Here is a 20,873-nt window from a genome sequence, read left to right on the forward strand (position 1 = left end):
ACTCACCAAAGAGGTGACTCAAGGGTCATCTGTCTCCTCCAAACCTCTTCTTTTAAAAAAAAAAATAAAAGGCAATTTCCAGACTTTTTTTTTTTTAACTGTCTGACTAACAGAACAAAACCAGGCAGAGAATTCCCCTGGAAATGACGGTCATGCTTCATTGCTGCTGGGCTTTCAGTCTTTCATTGCTAAAGACTTCTTGTAATTCCTTTTATAAACACTTTAGACATTTAATTTGATCACAAATGCAATCCAAGTGAGAATAAACAAATTTATTATCTTTTAAGACCTCCCCCTATGCATGCATGCTGAGTCAGTTCAGTCTTGTCTGACTCTGTGTGACCCTATGGACTATAACCTGCCAGGCTCCTCTGTCCATGGGATTCTCCCAAGCAAGAACACTGGAGTGGGTTGCCATTCCCTTCTCCAGGGGATCTTCCCAACCCAGGGCCGGAATCCATGTCTCTTATGTCTCCTGCATTGGCAGGCAGGTTCTTCACCACTAGCGCCACCTGGGAAGCACCCATCTTCTTTTAAATAGAAAAAGGAGCTAAATGTCTTTTGGGAAAGAATCCTGTTGGAACTGTTGATAGTCTCCAAAAGATGAGGATGGTAACTGGGCTGAAGGCAACTGGGAGGGATCTTCAGCAAACAGAGGATCATTCAGAAATTGTGCTAAAGCAAATCTCATCAACAAGATACCAGCTGATTCAGTTAGAGCTAGGAGAATGCCACCCATCAACACTGAGCCAACCATAGTCACTGCTCCGTTTCCTGCTCCCAGAACGGCCCCTTTAAGGCATTACTTGTGATGGAGTTCCAGGGCCCTTCTTTCCCTCTGACCTGAAACATTCTGCAGTCAGTCACAGAAAACAGACCCCCCCCCCCCCCAACCCTGCAAAGCTAGCTCCCAATTGAGCAGCTCTGGTTTTAAGAGTGGTCAAACTTTCTCACAGTCTGTGGTTAACTCCCATCAGAGAACTCCCACCAGAAAACCTTTGAATGCTTGAGAGATTACCACCACCTCTGGTGCCTACTGTAAGGGCCCCACTACAGTCATCCTCAAAGTGCCAGGGGCAGGGCTCATGCCCATGCTCTTCCATCTTGACTCTGCAGCACCGAGATGCCAGGCCTGAACCTCTTCTTTATTGATGGGAAGACTGAGGTCCAGGGAGGCCAGGGAACTTGTCCAAGAATAGTCACAGAGCTGATCAGCGGAGGACAAGTCCAGTCTCCAGACTGAACACAAAATTCAAGGTCTGTGCACATATATTAACATAACTGCACGAATATGTCCAGCTCCTCTAGCAAAAACCAGGGATTCAAAGAATGGAATGGATTATAGTGAAAACAGTTCTATGACATTTGCTTGTTTACTATGACTTTATCTTTATTCTGCTCATCTACTGCCTGGACATAAACACACACAGTCTCACTTTTCCTTAACTTGGCAGGATCTTCAGTTCTTTCTTTTTTTTTAACTAATAAGTATCAAAGATTATACAATACTGTACAATACTGTACAATACTGAGAGGTATGGAACAAAATACAATTATTGAAGGACAACTGCTCTACAATATTCTGCTGGCCTCTGCCACAAGATTTTTCTTAATGGCAAAGTAATACATATCTATTGAAATTGGACAAAGAAGACAAAAATCAACTGTAATTATACCATGAGATAAGTGCCATTAACATTTCAGTGCTGCATGTATGTATAAATATGTGCATATAGAGAGTGCTTATATAGAATACTTACATAGAAACACATATATAGAATATATATATAGAATATATATATAGAATATATGTGTTTTGCTGTGCTATGCTTAGTCACTCAGTCATGTCTGACTCTTTGTGACCCCCTGGACTGTAGCCCGCCAGGCTCCTCTGTCCATGGGATTCTCCAGGCAAGAGTACTGGAGTGGGTTGTCATGCCCTCCTCCAGGGGATCTTCCTGACCCAGGGATCAAACCCAGGTCTCCCACACTACAGGTGGATTCTTTACTGTCTGAGTCACCTGGAAAGCCCACAGAATAGTATACACACATGTAAAGAGAACAATATACATATGAAATTTATAGTGTATAATACGTAGAATTTATGCCTTGGCTTTTTTTTAACTTAACAATTCATTAGTGAACAAAAGCACATTTTAGGGATTGATTTGTGTTTCATCAGAACCCATTTTTCAAATTTTCTTACCTTTTTACATTTAATTTGCTTTCAGTGTTCTGCTCTTGTGATTTTCATTAGTGAACAAAAGCACATTTTAGGGATTCATTTGTATCTCATCAGAACCCATTTTTCAAATTTTCTTACCTTTTTACATTTAGTTTGCTTTCAGTGTTCTGCTCTTGTGACTAGGAAGGAGGATAATATGAAGTTTCAGTAAAATGCAGGGAAGCAGCAGTGTTAAGCAGGTCAACGTGGAGTGCCAAAGAAGGAACTCTCGGCAGCTAGAGATCTGAAACACCGGACCCCTACTGAGCTACCAAGATGGGGAGGGGGAATATTCTTGGGGATGTGGAAACCTCTAAAGGAAACTGAACACTCACAAGTGTTCCTGGGCATAGTCCTGCATACAGATGTGGCAGCTCCGGAAAGAATACGTAGGCTCATCCAAGACCAGCATGTCTACTCACCTCCCTGTGTTGCATAACTCACAGAGACAAACTGCTGTTCCAGAAGACTTCAGTCAAGAGCTCATTTATTTGGAAAGGACAATCAACAGTCAATTCAATTAAGACAAATCTTCAGAGAATTCTTGAAAGATAATATACCCTTTTTCTTTTTACGATACTGTTTTAGGTATACAGCAAAGTGATTTGTTTTTTTTTTTTTTTTTCAGACTATTTTCCATTATAGGTTGTTACAAGATACTGAATATAGTTCCCTGTGCTGTAGAGAAAATCCTTGCTGCTTATCTATTTTATATATAATGGTGTGTATCTATTAATCCCATACTCCTAATTTATCCCTCTCCCCATACACCTTTTTTCTAAATATTCTTAATGAATGCCTATTGTTTCCTCTCATCCAAATAAAGGCCCCTCTTTTTTTTGACTCAGTGCAAAAACTTGTTCTCAGATAGTGATGGATGACCTATTTATACCATATTAAAATGAAAGCATATTGCTTCTAGCCTAAAAGGCTATGTTTAGGCTGCTCAGCTGAAACGTCTTCTAGTTATAAAATATTTATAAAGTAATTTTCCCATGTTTTGCCCTTTCAACAAGTTTGCTGTCATAAGGATAGTGTTTGGGTAGGAACTACTTTTGTATTTTACTAGTTCAACCATTTTCCCAAGTAAATAGTAATCTTTCCTTAATGGGCCCTTACTCAACTTGATAATAATTTCATCCAAATTTTACCAAATCTTTCAACACTTTTGTTTCAAGTGATCTTTTTTTTTTAATTCAAATATCATTCTGCTCTTCAAAAGACTACTTTAATTTTCATATTTGCCTTTCTAACTCTGTTCTTCTTTATAGCATTTCTAAGACTGGTCTCGTTTTAGACTTTGGATTTTAAAGGAAAGTGAAAGTGTTAGTCGCTCAGTCATGTCTGACTCTTTGCGACCCCATGGACTGTAGCCCACCAGGCTCCTCCATCCATGGAATTTTCCAGGCAAGAATATTGGAGTGGTTTGCCATTCCCTTCTCCAAGGGATCTTCCCAACCCAGGGATCGAACTCCAGTCTCCTGCATGGCAGGGAGATTCTTTACCATCTGAGTCACCAGGAATTTTAAATGTCTTTTCAAAGAGAAGATTCACAAAGATGCAACCTTGCAGAGCTCCAGTGAATTGAGACAATGGTTCTTTTCTGAAAGGCCACACATTCCGACCATAGAAGCCACTGACCTCTAAAAGAATGTCAGGGAAATTCCTTTCTGAGCTTTTCACTAGGATGTTTCTCAGAAACAAATTTTCTGAAGCAGTATTTCTGAAAGTATACTCTCTAATTTCCCTAGGATGATAAGAATTTTTTTCTCAATTGAAAATAAAATGAGATTACCTGGTTATATGACTTTTGGAAATACTAAAGCTAAACGAAGTTAAGCAGTTCCAGCTGCTAAGGTACATGCTGAAGAAGGAGTAAAGGGAAACTTTTTTAAACTTACTTGACCATGAACTCTCTTCTCAAGGAAAAATGAATAAATGTCTCAGTGAAGAATTTGAAGCCAACGATGCTTCAAAAGTAAATTGTCTCTGTCTCCATGCCCTGCCCCAGTTACCTACACAGCTTCTTACTGACTGTTGTCCAGATTCTGCTACCTCTTCATCTCTGTATCCTCCATGGATTTCCATCAACAGGTACTCACACTACGTATTGGAAAGCCTTTTCTATAGTGAAAGAAAGCAACTGTTTTATTTTCTAATTCCTGCGAAAGGACAAGTAGCTACCCCTAGCATGTTCCATGACACTATCTCCTCATACATTTCCTCCAGGTGTCTTTCCCATGTGTATGAAGATCCAACAAGTTCATCCTAAAGGAGATCAATCCTGAGTGTTCATTGGAAGGACTGATGTTGAAGCTGAAACTCCAATACTTTGACCACCTCATGCGGAGAGGTGACTCATTTGAAAAGACCCTGATGCTGGGAAAGATTGAGGGCGGGAGGAGAAGGGGACGACAGAGGATGAGATGGTTGGATGGCATCACCAACTCGATGGACATGGGTTTGGGTGAACTCCGGGAGTTGGTGATGGACAGGGAGGCCTGGCGTGCCACAACTGAGCGACTGAACTGAACTGACACTTATTTTGAGTTAACATCAGTGGAGTTTTTTCCTACAGAATTTAACTGCTTCACCCATCATTATTTTCAAATAGTGATGACTTCTTCCAATAGGAACTATAGAAAAGTTAAATGAACATCCAGGACCCTCCCAAGGCAGATGAGAAATCTACTCTACAACAAGGCCTCTACTACCTCATATTTCTAATCCCTCTATCTCTGTCTCCTGAACCAGAATGCAGGTTTGTTGCCTTCCTGATAAGTATGATCTAAAACCTCAACGGTAACAGCTTTGTACTCCTTTCTCTGAATCAAGGGATCCTAGAATCTAAAATGAGAGAAAAGTACATCTCCTACATAAACCATGCTTTTCTGATTTGCTTCCGTTGTTCCTCCCTTGTCCTGCCCTGGATAGTAATACTGTGTCCAACACAGTACCACTTCCTGCAAGGTCCTAACCACCAGCCAGCATCAGATTCCATAGGACTCCAGGGTGACCGAGATTCCTCCAGACTAGAGACCTTCCTTGCAAAAGTTAGGAAAACCCTGGACAAACTGAGGTTGATCACTCTGTTCTCAAATTAACCACCTCGACAGCAATCTTTCCTGGTAAGGGCACAGAGTCAGGGTAGCAGAACCTCCTTTCATGAGATTCTCATTTCAAAGCTCTTGCCTCTAGGGAACTGGTAACCAACTGGAGTCAGGCCAATACAATGACCCATGGGGAGTCTGGGTCCTCAATCCCTCTCTTCTCCCCTTCAACATCCCCAGCTTCCTAATGAAGCCTCCTCTTACCTTCACTATGTCCTTCAAGCCTTGATCACACAACGCCCTGTCTTCATTTTTTTATTTCTTGTTTCATGCCTTATTGACATTTCATCCTAGTTATGAGAGTTACCTAGAGACTTCATCCCCCTTGAGCCTGAACAGAACCAGCAGAATCAGACGCCCCCTGAGGATCCAGCTCCTTGCAGTGATGCCAATGTTCTTTCTACCTGGTTGATATCCATGACCAGTTGGGTTCATAAATTTTCCTGGCCTGGTGAAGTCCTTCCAGAATTATCTGGTTGACTCAGAGCTTCCTGAATCCACCTTTCCCCATTCACACAGAAAAATACCTAGCCATGTTCTTTTTTTCAAGACTGCATACAGAAAAGAGAAAACTGAAGGCCCACGTATGTCAACTTCACCCTCTTCATTTCTTCCTCCCTTACAACAGGTCTCTCAGGCTAGAAGCAGTAACAGGGTCTCACGGCAAGAGGATGATTCCAAGAGGACAAGTCACAGTTCTTCCATCAACGAGACAAAGAGTCTTAAAGGTTAATGAAAGCTTGCTACATGGAAAATGGATCTGGGTTCACGTTCCGAGGGCTGCTTCTCCTGTTCCCCATGACGTGTGGTATCTTAGTTCCCTGACTGGGAAACTTGCATTGGAAGGTGAATTCTTAGCCATTGGACCACCAGGGAAGTCCTGAGGCAAGAAAGATGGATTTACATGAAAAGAAGTGATATGTTGAAACTCTTGAAGACTTGAATCTACATTTTCACTCATCTGTATTAACATGTCAAGCTGTGTTCAAATGGTCTGTAATTAAATTGCTCTATGTGCTCACTTTAAGAACTCTGGTTATTTGGCACAATTTCATTCCATAAAACTTGAAAGTCTAAAGTAGGATTTTTTTCCAAAGATGTTTGACTTAGCATTCTAAGGAGTCACCCAGCATCTCACTGCTTTTGTTGTCTGCTTTGCCTTTCATCCTAAGACCGCAGTCATTACCCCTGACAAAGTTTGGTGTCTGTCCCAAACGAAATCGTGGGAAATCCTCAGGGCTTACTTCTTGATCCTCCCTTATGTCCAGCTCCTACACCTGTGCTCGGATCTCTGTTTCGCAAGTTCAGTCACAAAACCCTGACTGGTCACTGGTTTCCAAAGACAGACAGACAAAAATACTATTCTTTTCAAGCATTTAGAGAATCTAGTAACAGTTGAAGATTTGCAGTCAAAAGAGGGGTCGCCTAAAGCCCTAAATGGTTCACTCCCTTTAAGCAATGCTGTCTCCTCCCTCTCCCACACACATCTCACAGATCTCTTCCCTCCAGGAGCAAACATCCTCACTGGCTTCCTTCAGAGTATCTCTTCCCTGCCTCTCTGAAGCCAGGGCACTAGCGGACAGGCCCCACATTGGACAATGGAGGCATTTTCCTTTAATAAGTGCGCGGCTCTATCTTAAGATATGCTCACCACATCCAGTCTGGGAAGGGAGGGACCTCTGCAGAGACTGAGGCCTGGGGAGAGGCAACGCCATCCCCAGCCTTCCCACCAGCCACGGCACCACTCCTGGCCCTTCCACCGTGGTGGTGTCCTGCCTGGGGAGACGGTAAAGAACACTTTGCTGACAAAGGTCCGTCTAGTCAAAGTTACAGTAGTCATGTACAGTAGTTATGTACAGTAGTCATGTAAGGATGTGAGAGCCGGACCATAACGAAGGCTGGGCGCCAAAGAACTGATGCTTTCGTACTGTGGTGCTAAAGAAGACTCTTGAGAGTCCCTTGGACTGTAAGGAGATCCAACCACTCCATCCTAAAGGAGATTAGTCCTGGGTGTTCATTGGAAGGACTGATGTTGAAGCTGATGCTCCATTATGTTGGCCTCCTGATGTGAAGAGCCGACTCACTGGAAAAGACCCTGATCCTGAGAAAGATTGAGGTCAGGAAGAAAAGGGGGTCACAGAGTATGAGATGGTTGGATGGCATCACCGACTCAACAGACATGAGTTTGAGCAAACTCTAGGAGATGGTGAAGGACCAGGAAGCCTGGCGTGCTGCAGTCCATGGGGTCGCAGAGTCGGACACAACTTAGTGACTGAACAACAACAACAAACTCCAAATGGACTGTTTGGATGACTTTCTACAGTCCGCATCACTTGGTCAGTGCTGTGGTTACACATTTTCAGTGCTATCAGGTAAATATCTTATTCTCTTTCAATTTGCATACATTGCAAAATTGCATTATTAAATAGTTTTATTACTTCAGTGTACAGTTTTTATTTCTAGAACACAGTAGGCAAGGAATTACCCACTGAAATTCCCAAAGATTTTTTGTTGAGGAAAACATAAAATAAATAAGTAAACACATACTCTGTGTGTGAGTGTGTGTGTATGTTCAGTTGCTAAGTCATGTCCAACTCTCTGCAACCCCGTGTGCTGTAACCTGCCAGACTCTTCTGTCCCTGGGATTGCCCAGGCAAGAATACTGGAGTGGGTTGCCATTTCCTTTCTCCAGAGGCTATTCCAGACCCAGGGATCAAAGCAAATACATACTAGACCTTCATAAATAAATCCATTCCTCCAACTTTCTTCAAAGTAGTTGAAGCCTTTCCTCATGGCTATCTTCACTATCCTCCTTCAATTCAATTTTATTTACACCATGAATATTAGTATTGAGGCTTGAGGTTTTTAAAGAGAATTTACAGGGACTTCCCTGGCAGTCCAGTGGTTAAGAATCTGTGCTCCCAATGCAGGGGCACAGGTTCATTCCCTGGTCAGGGAACTAAGATCCCCATGAGCCACAGCACAACCAAAAACAAACAAACAAAAAAAGTTACCAAAAACTTCAACCCCATCCACCCCTCACAAGACAGTCCATGCAACAAATTTGAATTGCATTTCCACGTCCACGTGATTGGTCCACTGCAGTGAACACTACTCTGCTCTTCAGCTTTGACTAAAGCCAGAGTGACCGGACCCTCTAAGGGACTTAGTGACAATGAATGAAGAGTGCACGTGAATATCAGCTCTGTGGCTTTCAACATGAACCAAGATGGAAAGAAGGGTCTCCCTGACAACACAAAGCTGCCCAAATGTTGGGGAATGAGGATAAGAAATTACCCACTTGGGCCATTTCATAGCCTAAATTTCACTGCTTCTAACCAAGAGGGATTTAGAGTTAGATGCATAATGAAGCCGCTTCTTTAAAAAATAATTTAGTCACCAGCATAATTAAAATAAATGAGAGAATAAAGCCATAATAAAATTTAGCCCAAAATTGCCTTTAGAGAGACTATAACAAGCAACTGGAGAGTCAGCTGGTTCAAAAATAATGGTGTTTGTTTTATTAACTGGTACGTACTGTTCTGCCTGACCTATGTTTGATACAGTAATGAGAAAGGGAGTGGAGAGAGATAAATATGGACAGAGCACGGAACTCTGTCTCCATGACATCAAGTCAAGAACTGCCTCCTTCTCCATCTTTCGCCACCATCTGGAAGAGGCTTATGGAAGAACTAGGCCGATCTCAGCTTCTGTACACAGCTCTGATGAGTCTGATGACATTTCCTCGAGTGACATTTTGTCCCCTGCAGAGCCACTTCGGCCTCTCCATTACGTCCCAGTCCATGAGTGGCCCCATAGAAGAAATCATCTGAAATCCACATGTCATCACAGATGGGGGAGAGGTGAAGCCTATAGTGATAAGCACCAATGTCTTTGTGGAAAATTTTAAAAACTCACTGGAATAAACAAAAGTGCTTTTGTCTTACAAATATTTGTATATAGCTTACCACTATAAAGTGCATCCATTTTAGTATATAGTCAGTAATACTGTAACAACTTGATTGATGGCAGATGGTAACTGGACTTACTGTGGTGCTTATCTCATAATGCATAATATTAAGTCAGTATATTGCATACCTAAAACTAATATAACAATGTCTGTCAAGTATAACTTGGTAAAAAAAAAAAAAAATGCACCCATTTAAAGCATATAGTTCAATATAGTTTGATGGATGCTACACACCAAGGAAATCACCATAACCAATATAGAAAATTACTACCATTCCAGAAAGTTCCCTTGTGCCCTTCTCTGTAAATGCCCACTGGAAGTATTTTTTATTTTTTAAGGCATAGAACATTTATTTGAACATTTTAAAGTTGAGGTAGTATAAAAAAGAATCTGTTCACTCGCCAGAAACAACATTCAGATCTTCAATTCTTAACATAAAATCAGATAACACTTCTCTAAGTATAGTTGTAACACCAACGAGCTACTAATGAGAAGACATTGCTGCAGAGCTCTCAAACCTGGCTAACATTTGAAGTTAACATCCCCCAAAAAACCTGAGTAGGAAAGAGGCGTTTTAATCTACTTGACATTTTCTGAAGATATATAGATCTCCTACCAAGGCTACATGGTAGGTAGTTCACATGAGTGAGAGGGCTGAGGGAAGGAAGAAGCAAAAATGAAAAGGAAAAAAAAGACTTCACTTAAAAGGTATATCATTTATGCACTTTTGTTGTAGAAGTGTATATGCATAAATATGGAAATTGAATTTAAAATATAAGAAATAACTACAGAGACTCCTCAATTCTTAAAAAAATGTTAGAAGTCTCCTCGTGAATCCTCTTCAAGACATTTCTTATTTCTGCTGTCAGATCAAATAATGCTGTCTTCCATCTTAAAAAATAAACATGGACTAAAGTCTGAAACAAATTATTGACTGATGGAAATTGAGTCTGAGACCTGGAGTGAAAAGTGCTTTGTCATCCTGAAGCTGAATATTCTGCTCTGAAAGTGCCTCGCTGTCGGCTTCTCTAGGGATCAATAGCGGATCAGACAGGAACCTTCTCTGCTGCTTTCTAAGAGACGTGGAAATTGAACAAGTCAGGAACCCAACCACAATTTCTCATCTCAAATCCCATACCCAGCTCTGGCCGGTGGAAGCTGTGAAGGCATTCTGGAATTAGCAGGCATTTTTTCAGCCTGATCACTTCCAAGAAGCCTGCAGCCAGGAAGTTTGTGATTTCTAGTATGATTTCTTAACAAAATATAAAATCTGGTGCGCACCATTAGAAAATGAAAGTAGGACTGAAATTTTATCTCCAGACTGACATCAGTAAGGAAATCAGAGGAGAAAACAATTTTACAACAAAGGAAGAGTTGTCTCAGTTTTTTTTCAAATATAAAAGCAATTCATATTAATAAGAATGCAGTAAACTAGAGAAAAGGAAAAAAATTATGCATAATCCTCCCAAAAGCTATTAAAACTTTGACAAAGTTATTTTTGTGAAATCAAACTACATGTAACATTCTGTATCTCAATTTTCTACTGACCACTGTAAATATACATTTTACGTATCATCAGTAATCATTTATAAACACTATTTTTAATGGTTGTCCTAAATAAGTTCTACAGAATAATACTGTTAGCATTTCTCTCATCTCAGACAATTAAGACAAATACGAATCTTTAGTTATTTTAACACCATAATGAACATGTTTATAAGGTTTTTTCTATATTTTTGGATAGTTCCCTGATATATATTTTAAGATGTACAAATTCTACATTTGGGTATAGAAATTTTATGTCTCCTGTTACACAATTTTACTTTGCCTTGCAAAAATATAATTTTTTTCAGGGCAGTTTGGCAATGTGTATCAAGATTCTCACAAATATTCCTAACCTTTGATACATTATTTTTAGAGAATAATCAGGTATATGAAATGATTTTTTATAAAATTTTATCACTGTATTATCACCACTATTCAAAAAGTTGGCCACAGCCTAAATATCTAAAAATGAAGAAGTAGTTAACAGAATTCAGTTCAGTTCAGTCACTCAGTCATGTCTGACTCTGCGACCTCATGAACTGCAGCACGCCAGGCCTCCCTGTCCATCACCAACTCCCAGAGTTTACCCAAACCCATGTCCATCGAGTCAGTGATGCCATCCAACCATTTAATCCTCTGTCATCCCCTTCTCCTCCTGCCCTCAATCTTTCCCAGCATCAGGGTCTTTTCAAATGAGTCAGCTCTCCGCATGAGTCCTTCCAATGAACACCCAGGACTAATCTCCTTTAGGATGGACTGGTTGGATCTCCTTGCAGTCCAAGGGACTCTGAAGAGTCTTCTCCAACACCACAGTTCAAAAACATCAAATCTTTAGTGTTCAGCTTTCTTTACAGTCCAACTCTCACATCCATACATGACCACTGGAAAAACCATAGCCTTGACTAGACGAACCTTTGTTGGCAAAGTAATGTCTCTGCTTTTTAATATGCTGTCTAGTAGATTGGTCATAACTTTCCTTCCAAGGAGTAAGCGTCTTTTAACTTAAATAGAATTACAGTTAGCCAATTGTTAAAAGCCTATTTTTAAAAAAATATGTGATAACAGGTAATATATCAAAATATAGCATGTCATTAAGACTAAATGGAGAAGTCAGCATATAAAATTATACATATAATGTGATCTTCAGTACACAAACACACACACACATATACACACACATACATGTATATGTTCATAGATAAAAGGCTAAAAGCCCATCAAAATGTATAATGATTATTTCAATAATAATTTCAGATAAGGTGACTATGAGTTCTGCTTGGCTGCCCAGCTCCTCTGCTTTCCTCTATAATTGCACTCACTATGCTTCATCTTAAATGCCTATGCCCATGGACTTGTTTTACATGGCCTTTTAGAATATCAGAGAACATTTTTTATGTTTTACTTGTTGCTATATGTCTAGAAAAAAACTTAGAAATCACCGAATAAATGTTTGAATGCTTATGTGACTGACAGAGTAAATGAGTGATTGAATGACTGAATGAATTAAGCAGGAAGCTTGAAGTATCTAAAACACAAGGTGACTGGCAAGGGGGCAGAAGAGATGACATAAATAATGGGGGGCCAGAAAAGGGTGAAGATATATAGAGGCTTCAAAGATAAGCAGCTTGGCAAGATAGAAAGAGCACAGACTTCAGTCAGCCACATTGCTGAATGACTTTCAGAAAGTTCCTCAACTTGTACCTATATAATGGGATACTATGCTCATTTAGTTGTTATGAGAATTAACTGAACTATAAGTATAGAAATTCACATACACCATGCCCTGCACATACTAGGCATTCAGCACATGTTTTCTCGTCCCCTAAGGTTCCAGTTTGGTCTATTTATTTTTATGCCTATGAAAAGCTGACCACAAATTTCTAGGGGGAAAAAAAAAAGTGCCTTGGACAAAATTATTTTCACTTTAACTTTTAAAAAGATAGCCAAGCTAGAAGAAGGGCAAAGGGAAGATGCCCAAATCCTTAAAGGTTAGGCATCCTAGCCGTAAGAGGATGTGAGTGTGTAGCACACGCTGAGGGAATGGGCCCCAGAGGAAAGTTTTGCACAGAACGGAATCTCATCTATTTTAATGGTGGGACATAAAGTTATTCCCAGAACAAGGGAAAACATCCCTCGTGAATTTCATTACCCTCTTTACTGAAGAGACCAACACATACAATATTAAATTCTGTCCTAGAGCCATTTGGCTAAATGTGTGGACGTCTAGGGCCAAAAATACATTCATTGATTTGGGGATTAGAATCTATTTATATGCTTTTCAAACAGACATTGCTGTTCACCTTGAAGCTCTGATGCTGGCGTGAGGCTGGCTGGGTGGGAACACTGGTCTCACCACAGACAGAATCAGGCTCCTGGAGGTCATCAGAGCAGCAGCCCCTGTGCCTGGAGAGCTGACGCCCTCAGGATGTGGAACTCGGGTTTTTGAGAACAGGCTGCTGAATGCGGGAGGCGCACTCACCTGGCCGCGCAAGAAGCATCCTTTCAGCAGAAGAGATTTTTACAGAGAAATGAGGGGAAGAAGTCAGGCGACTAGAGCAGCGAGAATAAATATTCCTGGGTTCAGCTCCCAGAGTTTCTGTAAACCAGCTTAACAATGAGCACGAGCTTGGCTTGCCTCCACAGAAACTCAGGGTCCCTGGATCTGGTAGCCACTCCAACTATTATTGTCTCTGAATGATTAGCTCACCTACCCTTTGTCATTATCAGCCACAATAGTTTTTTTTTAGTCATTGTGTTTTGTTTGTCCTAGACTCTGTTTGCACATGTGAAAAAATGTGGCAGACTCTATACAAAGATGAATGCACATCTCCGAGTGTATCCTTTTTCCCTTGGCATTTTACTCCATTGCAAATTACTGAAGTTGCTATATTTTAATGCGCTGCACTTAATTTGGTGACTCAGTTGACTGGGCTGACCTTAGCCAAAGCCAGGTAAAGGTTGTGGGGGCTGGAGGCAGGAAAGACAGCGGAGGGAGGTGGGAATTCATCTTAGCAGCTGGACTGCAAGTAGGTGTCTGGGGAGAAGCTGTTTGTTCAGAGGTGGGGGAGACAGAAGTGGTAACAGGGAACCAGGGAAGGGACAACGAGAGCCTTGCTGAGAGGTGGGAGGAGTCGCAAGGTATAAACACCAGATAGACAGACTTGGCTGGAAATTGCCTGGCACCTGAGGGGAGACTTCTGCTAAGGTGCGGTTCAGGCTTGGAGGAGGCGCAGATGGTAATTAGGACCCGAGGAAGTTGTTTTGAAAGGAGAAAGCTCCTCCAGCACCACTGCAGTGGAGGAAAATGCACGTAGACACTGAATCTAAGATGCTGCTGGATGGACAGGCAGACTGGCAGGCAGCTCTGCGGAGAGTTTACAGGAATAGAGCAGCAATTCTAGAAATACCGAGGAGGCTCCCCAACCAAAAGTAGGTTCCTTGTAGGTTTTGCAGGAATGGATGCCACCTTTAGAAATTACATTCTCTGAGTTGTTCAGTGTGTGGTCCTTGGATTTCTAATCAAAACAAGCTCCTCTGAAACCTGTGAGGGTGGGAACTGCTCAGTTCTCCACAGGAGACTCCACAGACTCCACAAGAGTCTACAGCTTAAGAGGCTCTCCAGGCAAATTTTATACCCACTCATGTGTGCAATGCCTGGACTTAGGCATTGTCCCTTCTTGGATATGAAGGCCACGCTGAATTGGTTAGACCCCTTCTAAGAGAGAAACTGGCTGAAAGTCAGACGGGAAGAGGACAGGACAAGAAATGTTCGGTGATGAATCAAGAGAGACCGTTCCTCTCTCCAAGTGTCAATAGCGACCTAGACAGTAAGAGCCCCTGGAGGTATCTGTGGGGCTCCTGGAGGGGCAGCAGGGGTGGGGGGAGGCAAGAGAGGGGTCTGACTCGGCAGTTGCCACTCAGACCTTAGGGACCTCCCGTCTGTGCATTTTGCAAAGTTCAGGTGAGATGCCAGCTCCTCTACAACTCACACACATTCATGTGTTGGCACCTGTATTTCTGAACTCCTGGGCAGAATTTTGTCCACACGTGTTCATGGACTTCGTTTATTCATTTATCTAACATACACTTATTGAGCACTTACCATGGACCAGATACTGTTCTAGACATCGTGACAGAGCAGTGAACAAAAGAGATAAAATTTTCTGCCCCCCCTGGAGCTAAGAATCTAGCAGAGGAAACAATTAGTAAGAAAAGTAAGTGCAAATTAGATAGATACATGCTGAAGAGGAAAATATAGCAGAAAACGGGAAGAGTGTGTATATAAGAGGAAATGATAAGTTTTAGAGAGTCAGGGAAGGCCTCTTTGGAAAAGTGATATTTGAATTAAGACCAGCAAAAAAGCAAGGGAGTGAGCAGAGATCCTCAGGTCCCATGAGACGGCCCCAGGAAGGAGGGCCAGCAAGCAGTTAGAACAACAGGCGAAAGGTGACCTAAAAGGAACAGGAAGTCAGGAGGATATTTCCAATGACCACTGGCTGCTGTGGCCCAGCGCTGGTTGAGGGCACTTCAGCAGAGGACACAGCATTCGGCAGACACCCTGAGTTGGGATGGTCACTGACCCACAGACACTTCTGTGTGAGTTAGAAACAGGTATTCTTCTCAGGACCTTTCTCTGACTTTCACTTGTGAAAAATCTGGACTAGTATACTTACTTTATTAGAAGAAGATCTTTTCTTGACGTCTGCCTGAAAAATCGTCAGGCAACAGATTGAAAATTTCGCTATGCGTAACAAACATGAAAATCTACATCAGTATTGTGTGAATTTTGGGGGGCTCCAAAAATCACTGCAGATGGTGATTGCAGCCATGAAATTAAAAGACCCTTATTCCTTGGAAGGAAAGTTATGACCAAGATAGACAGCATATTAAAAAGCAGAGACATTACTTTGTCAACAAAGGTTCATCTAGTCAAGGCTATGGTTTTTCCAGTAGTCAGGTATGGATGTGAGAGTTGGACCATAAAGAAAGCTGAGCACTAAAGACTTGATGCTTTTGAACTGTGGTGTTGGAGAAGACTCTTGAGAGTCCCTTGGATTACAAGGAGATCCAACCAGTCCATCCGAAAGATGAGTCCTGCGTGTTCATGGGAAGGACTGATGCTGAAGCTAAAATTCCAATACTTTGGCCACCTGATGCAAAGAGCTGATTCACTGGAAAAGACCCTGATGCAGGAAAAGAGTGAAGGCAGGAGCAGAAGGGGACGACAGAGGATGAGATGGTTGGATGGCATCACCGACTCAATGGACATGAGTTTAAGTAAGCTCTGGGAGTTGGTGATGGACAGGCAGGCTGATGTGCTGCAGCCCATGGGGTCGCAAAGAGTTGGATACGACTGAGCGACTGAACTGAACTGAACTGTGTGGATGGCACCCCTAGGGTTGTGAAGTATGCAACAGCACACAGCAGTTCTGTCTTCATTGACCACCATCTCAAGATTATTCCTCTATGCCTCCATTTAAAGTAATCATCAGAGCTTCCTGGTGGCTCAAGTGGTAAAGAGGCTGCCTGCCAATGCAGGGGACGTGGGTTCAATCACTGCTCCAGGAAGATCCCACATGCCCTGGAGCAACTAAGCCTGTGGGCCACAATTACTGAGTCCATGTGGTGCAACGACTGAAGGCCATGTCCCCAGAGCCAGGGCAACGTAAAGGAAGCCGCTGCAATGAGAAGCCCACGAACCTCAATGAGAGAGTAGCCCCAGCCTGCTGCAGCTACAGAAAAGCCCACACAGCAATGGAGATCCAGGATGGCCGAAAATAAGTGAGTAAATAAAATTATATTTAAAATTTTGTCTTCTTTATGCTTCTCTGATAGCTCAGTTGCTAAAGAATCCGCCTGCAATGCAGGAGACCCCAGTTTGATTCCTGGGTCAGGAAGGTCCCCTGGAGAAGGGATAGGCTGCCCACTCCAGTATTCTTGGGCTTCCCTTGTGTCTCAGACAGTAAAGACTGCCTGCAATGTGGGAGACTTGGGTTCAGTTCCTAGGTTGGGAAGATCCCCTGGAGAAGGGAAAGGCTACCCACTCCAGTATTCTGGCCTGGAGAATTCCATCGACTGTATAGTCCATGGGGTTTCAAAGAGTCAGACACAACTGAGTGACTTTCACTTATGCATATTAAAAAATAATGCCAGAACATAATGTCATTTTTAAGTTTTTAAGGTGGAAATTGAACATCATTGGCTTCTTTGCTTTAGGCTATACTCTTGGTAGCCCTAGATAAGGAGGCATTTTTGAAGACCATTGACTTCTGAGAGGGATTTTCCTACACATTTGGGCAGGTAGGAATTCAATGGTACATACGTGCACTGTTCTATGAAAAGACAAGCAGCCATTTAGAGAACAGACAAGTTAGACTCTCATTTCATTTGGGGCCCATTTTTCTAGCAAATCCTATGGATTTGCTGAATTTAAAGAGAGAAAGAATTGTAAGAAGTTGCTTAACAAGGTCAAATCCAGTCTTCCTCTCACACAGAGTCTCATTTCTTGGATAATTGCCACCTTGTGAAATAATCACTAATAATAGCTGCCTTTTAGTGGCTCCCCAGCCTGGCACTCAGCTGAGTGCTTGAAGTGTATCATTGCACTGAATCCTCTCAACCACCTTATGAAATCAATATTATTAGCTCCCCTTACAGATGAGAAAACTAAGGCCTGAAGAGGGGAGGTAATTTTGCGCAAAGTAAATAGCCAGTAGATTGAGAAGTCAGGGTTCTAACCTTTAACATGATAATCACCTGCTCTGTCACTGGTGTGTCAGCTTCACCTGGCACTCTCTAAAAATGATGATAAGTGGCCTCACCGCCACTTTAGACTGCTTGCAGACCATGAAATATTACATCTCTAAGCTTTAAGGACTTGGCACTAGAAGGTGCACTAGTGAAGCCAAAATCACACATGTTTTTATCTATGGGGTCAAAATTTGTCACTTAGTATTCTGAACGTCATGCATGCCCACAGAGCAAGGCAAACCAGCACCATCGTGTGAAAATTGACTCAGCCAGTGACATAATTTCTGTATATGAGGGCCAGGCGGTATTAGCAAAATATGTGAATTCTTATTTTAAAAGTCAGGAAAATATCTCAGAGCTAAAACAATCCACATCTTTTTGAAACAAGCCAAACAACCAACCAAAGCCTGTCTACCCACCCACCTGTCACTTCAGCGTTCTTTGTAATGCTCCACCTATAGCCTGGAGGAGTTAGTCAGCAGTAACTCAGTTGTCTGACTCTTTGCAAACCCATGGACTGCAGCACGCCAGGCTTCCCTGTCCATCACCAATTCCCAGAGCTTACTCAAACTCATGTCCATCGAGTTGGTGATGCCATCCAACCATCTCATCCTCTACTGACCCCTTCTCCTTCTTCCCTCAATCTTTCCTAGCATCAGGGTCTTTTCAAATGAGTCAGTTCTTCCCATCAGGTGGCCAAAGTATTGGAGTTTCAGCTTCAGCATCAGTCCTTCCAATGAATATTCAGGACTGATCTCCATTAGGATGGACTGGTTGGATCTCCTTGCAGTCCAAGGACTCTGAAGAGTCTTCTCCAACACCACAGTTCAAAAGCATCAATTCTTTAGTGCTCAGCTTTCTTTATAGTCCAACTCTCACATCCATACGTGACCACTGGAAAAACCATTGCTTTGACTAGATGGACCTTTGTTGGCAAAGTAATGTCTCTGCTTTTTAATATGCTTTCTAGGGTGGTCATGACTTTTCTTCCAAGGAGCAAGCGTCTTTTAATTTCACGGCTGCAGTCACCATCTGCAGTGATTTTGGAGCCCAAGAAGAGTTAGCTGCCTTAACTAGCATACTTGGAGAAAGATTCGGGAGTATGGCAGCATCTCATTTCTTTGTTTAATCTGATGGAAACTGGTCTCTTCTCAAACTGTGAAGGGGAAATAAGCAGAAGGGTGTGATATATCAGTCTAAAAATAACCACTTCCCACCCATTGAGACAAAGAGGTGGGGAGGACCTAGAGATTTTTACTACAATGAGCATTAAGGAAAACAGTTGAAGCCCCTAAACCTAGGACCTAAAGTGAGGACCCCAACACTATTGACATCACAGTCCTTCCTGCAGTCACAATGCCGCTGGGCCACCCCAGGAAGATGCCCCAGAAACATGAAGATTTTGGTCAGGATGCAATCAAAATTCCTTAGTACTTTGGCTTTCAGAGAGAGAAAATAAAAACCTCTGTTCCCTTTCCAGAAAAATAAAAGTCAGGAAATCAAGCATCATGAGTTCAGGTATTTATCTCATGGGTTACTCAAGGACTCTTCATGTCTCATTCTTAGCTAGCTTACTTATATTTGTTACTACATACAAACAAGGTAATAAATCCCAAAGTAGATACTCAGAAGGCTTCGGCACAATGGGGTGAGGAATCATCGCCTATTATCAGTTTGACGTAGATGAGCGCCTCTTAACAGTTTCCTGACTGTCTCATGGCAGTATCCGAGTGATAAGCTATTCTGTAGGTGTGATGCGGACCTGGGGGAGAACCAGGGAGGGGAGGAAGGAAGGAAAGATGTGTGAAACAAATTGGAAGCCTCCCCCTAAATTTCACTGTATGTTCAGAAACTGCCCTCAATTAAAAAATAAACAATTGCCACCACTGCAAAAACTTCATTTGCTGTAGTTCCTGGTCTGATTCAGCATTCTGGTTGCCTAGAGACGGATGTAAACAAAAGTGCCTCCCCGACTGCCGCTGCCAAGGAACAGCCAGAAGAACCTGATGGCCCCCTTCCTGGCTCAGCCAGTGAGCAAGAAAAGAAAGCAAGTACTCTTAGATATTCATATTAAAAATAGGATATTTTGTTCAGCTTCTTTAAAGCTTAATGTTGCTTAGAGAGATCTCAGGAGTCGGGAAAGAGTTGCTTTCCTTTTCACTCTCTCACCTTTCCTGTTTGTTCTGCTTTGAAAAAAATGACTGAGGCCAGCACAAGCTGAAAAGAAAAATGATCTCGATTTGTCAGTTCATTCATTGGACTGACTTTTAATATGGGGAGCTAGAAATTTGATCATTATTTATTTTTGTGAAGATTTAAAAGGAACCCAAAGTGTGGTTGTTATCTCTAACAAAAAAGAAAATAACTAAATAAAATTTTTATTGTTATGTACTTGTCATATCTTCCCCATTAATTAAAAAATAAAACACACTCAAGCAGCATTTTCAGACTTCGCTTTGTAATTCTGACTAGCAGATACAGCCTCTTGTGATGGGAAGAGGACTGGAAAGCTAGCACAATGTCAAGCAATGACTTTTGGTATCTACTGGCTGTACCACATATTGGCTGCATGACTCAGACAATTACTTAAAAACTCTCTGCTTCCTCTTATGTGAAATGGGCTGATTAGGCCTATCCTAAGATGCGGAGCTTGAATGAGCCTTTAAGACAAAGGCACGTAGGAAGGACTCAGCCTGACCATTATCATCACCTATATGATGTTGAGAAAGTTCTTTGCTTCTCTGATCCTCAGATTTCTCACCTATTAAAATAATCATCTTAAATGCTTTCTCTAATAAAGAAGGATTTCAGTTACTTAAGGTAACTATTGTTATCCGTTAGTTAATGATTCTCACTGTACAGAGCTGTTTCAAGAATGAAATTACATCATATGTGTGAACATATTTTATAGTCCATTCAGTTGTAAAGCATTATTACTAAACAAATTAAAACTAATACTTCTAAATGTCCCATGATAATCACAAAGTTGTTTATGAGGCAATTTTGATATAATTATGCTTAGTTTGTGGGAAGAGCTAACTCCTATATTCAGTTTAATTCAGTGGGATAGCTGACTCCTGTATTCAATCGGCAAAAATATAAAAATTCAGTCTTAAATACCTAGAAAAGTGCACAAAGAGTAAATAAGTTATGCCACAGTGTTAACAAGTTTTGCTCTAGAATTGTGTTTTTTTCTGTATCTTTTACTTTTTCTATATTTTTTCAAATTGCCCTGAATTGTCAGGTTTAATGTTCATTACTTTCAAAGTATGTG

General features: G+C 41.6%; 1 protein-coding gene and 1 pseudogene across 1 annotated transcript in view; one reads left to right on the forward strand and one right to left on the reverse strand.

The window, feature by feature from the left end:
- Positions 1–550: 550 nt before the first annotated feature.
- On the reverse strand, positions 551–1,103 carry LOC136158597 (mitochondrial import inner membrane translocase subunit Tim17-A pseudogene; annotated as a pseudogene).
- A 17,998-nt stretch (positions 1,104–19,101) lies between these two features.
- FAM81B (family with sequence similarity 81 member B) overlaps positions 19,102–20,873 on the forward strand; it is a 52,882-nt gene continuing 51,110 nt past the window's right edge. Inside the window, exons 1-2 of the mRNA XM_065936810.1 lie at positions 19,102–19,117; positions 19,543–19,646. Coding sequence (XP_065792882.1) covers positions 19,108–19,117; positions 19,543–19,646 — 114 coding nt within the window. The 5' untranslated portion in view covers positions 19,102–19,107. The remainder of the gene's footprint in view (positions 19,118–19,542; positions 19,647–20,873) is intronic.

Source organism: Muntiacus reevesi, chromosome 1 (genome assembly GCF_963930625.1).
Source record: "Muntiacus reevesi chromosome 1, mMunRee1.1, whole genome shotgun sequence".
NCBI lineage: Eukaryota > Metazoa > Chordata > Mammalia > Artiodactyla > Cervidae > Muntiacus > Muntiacus reevesi.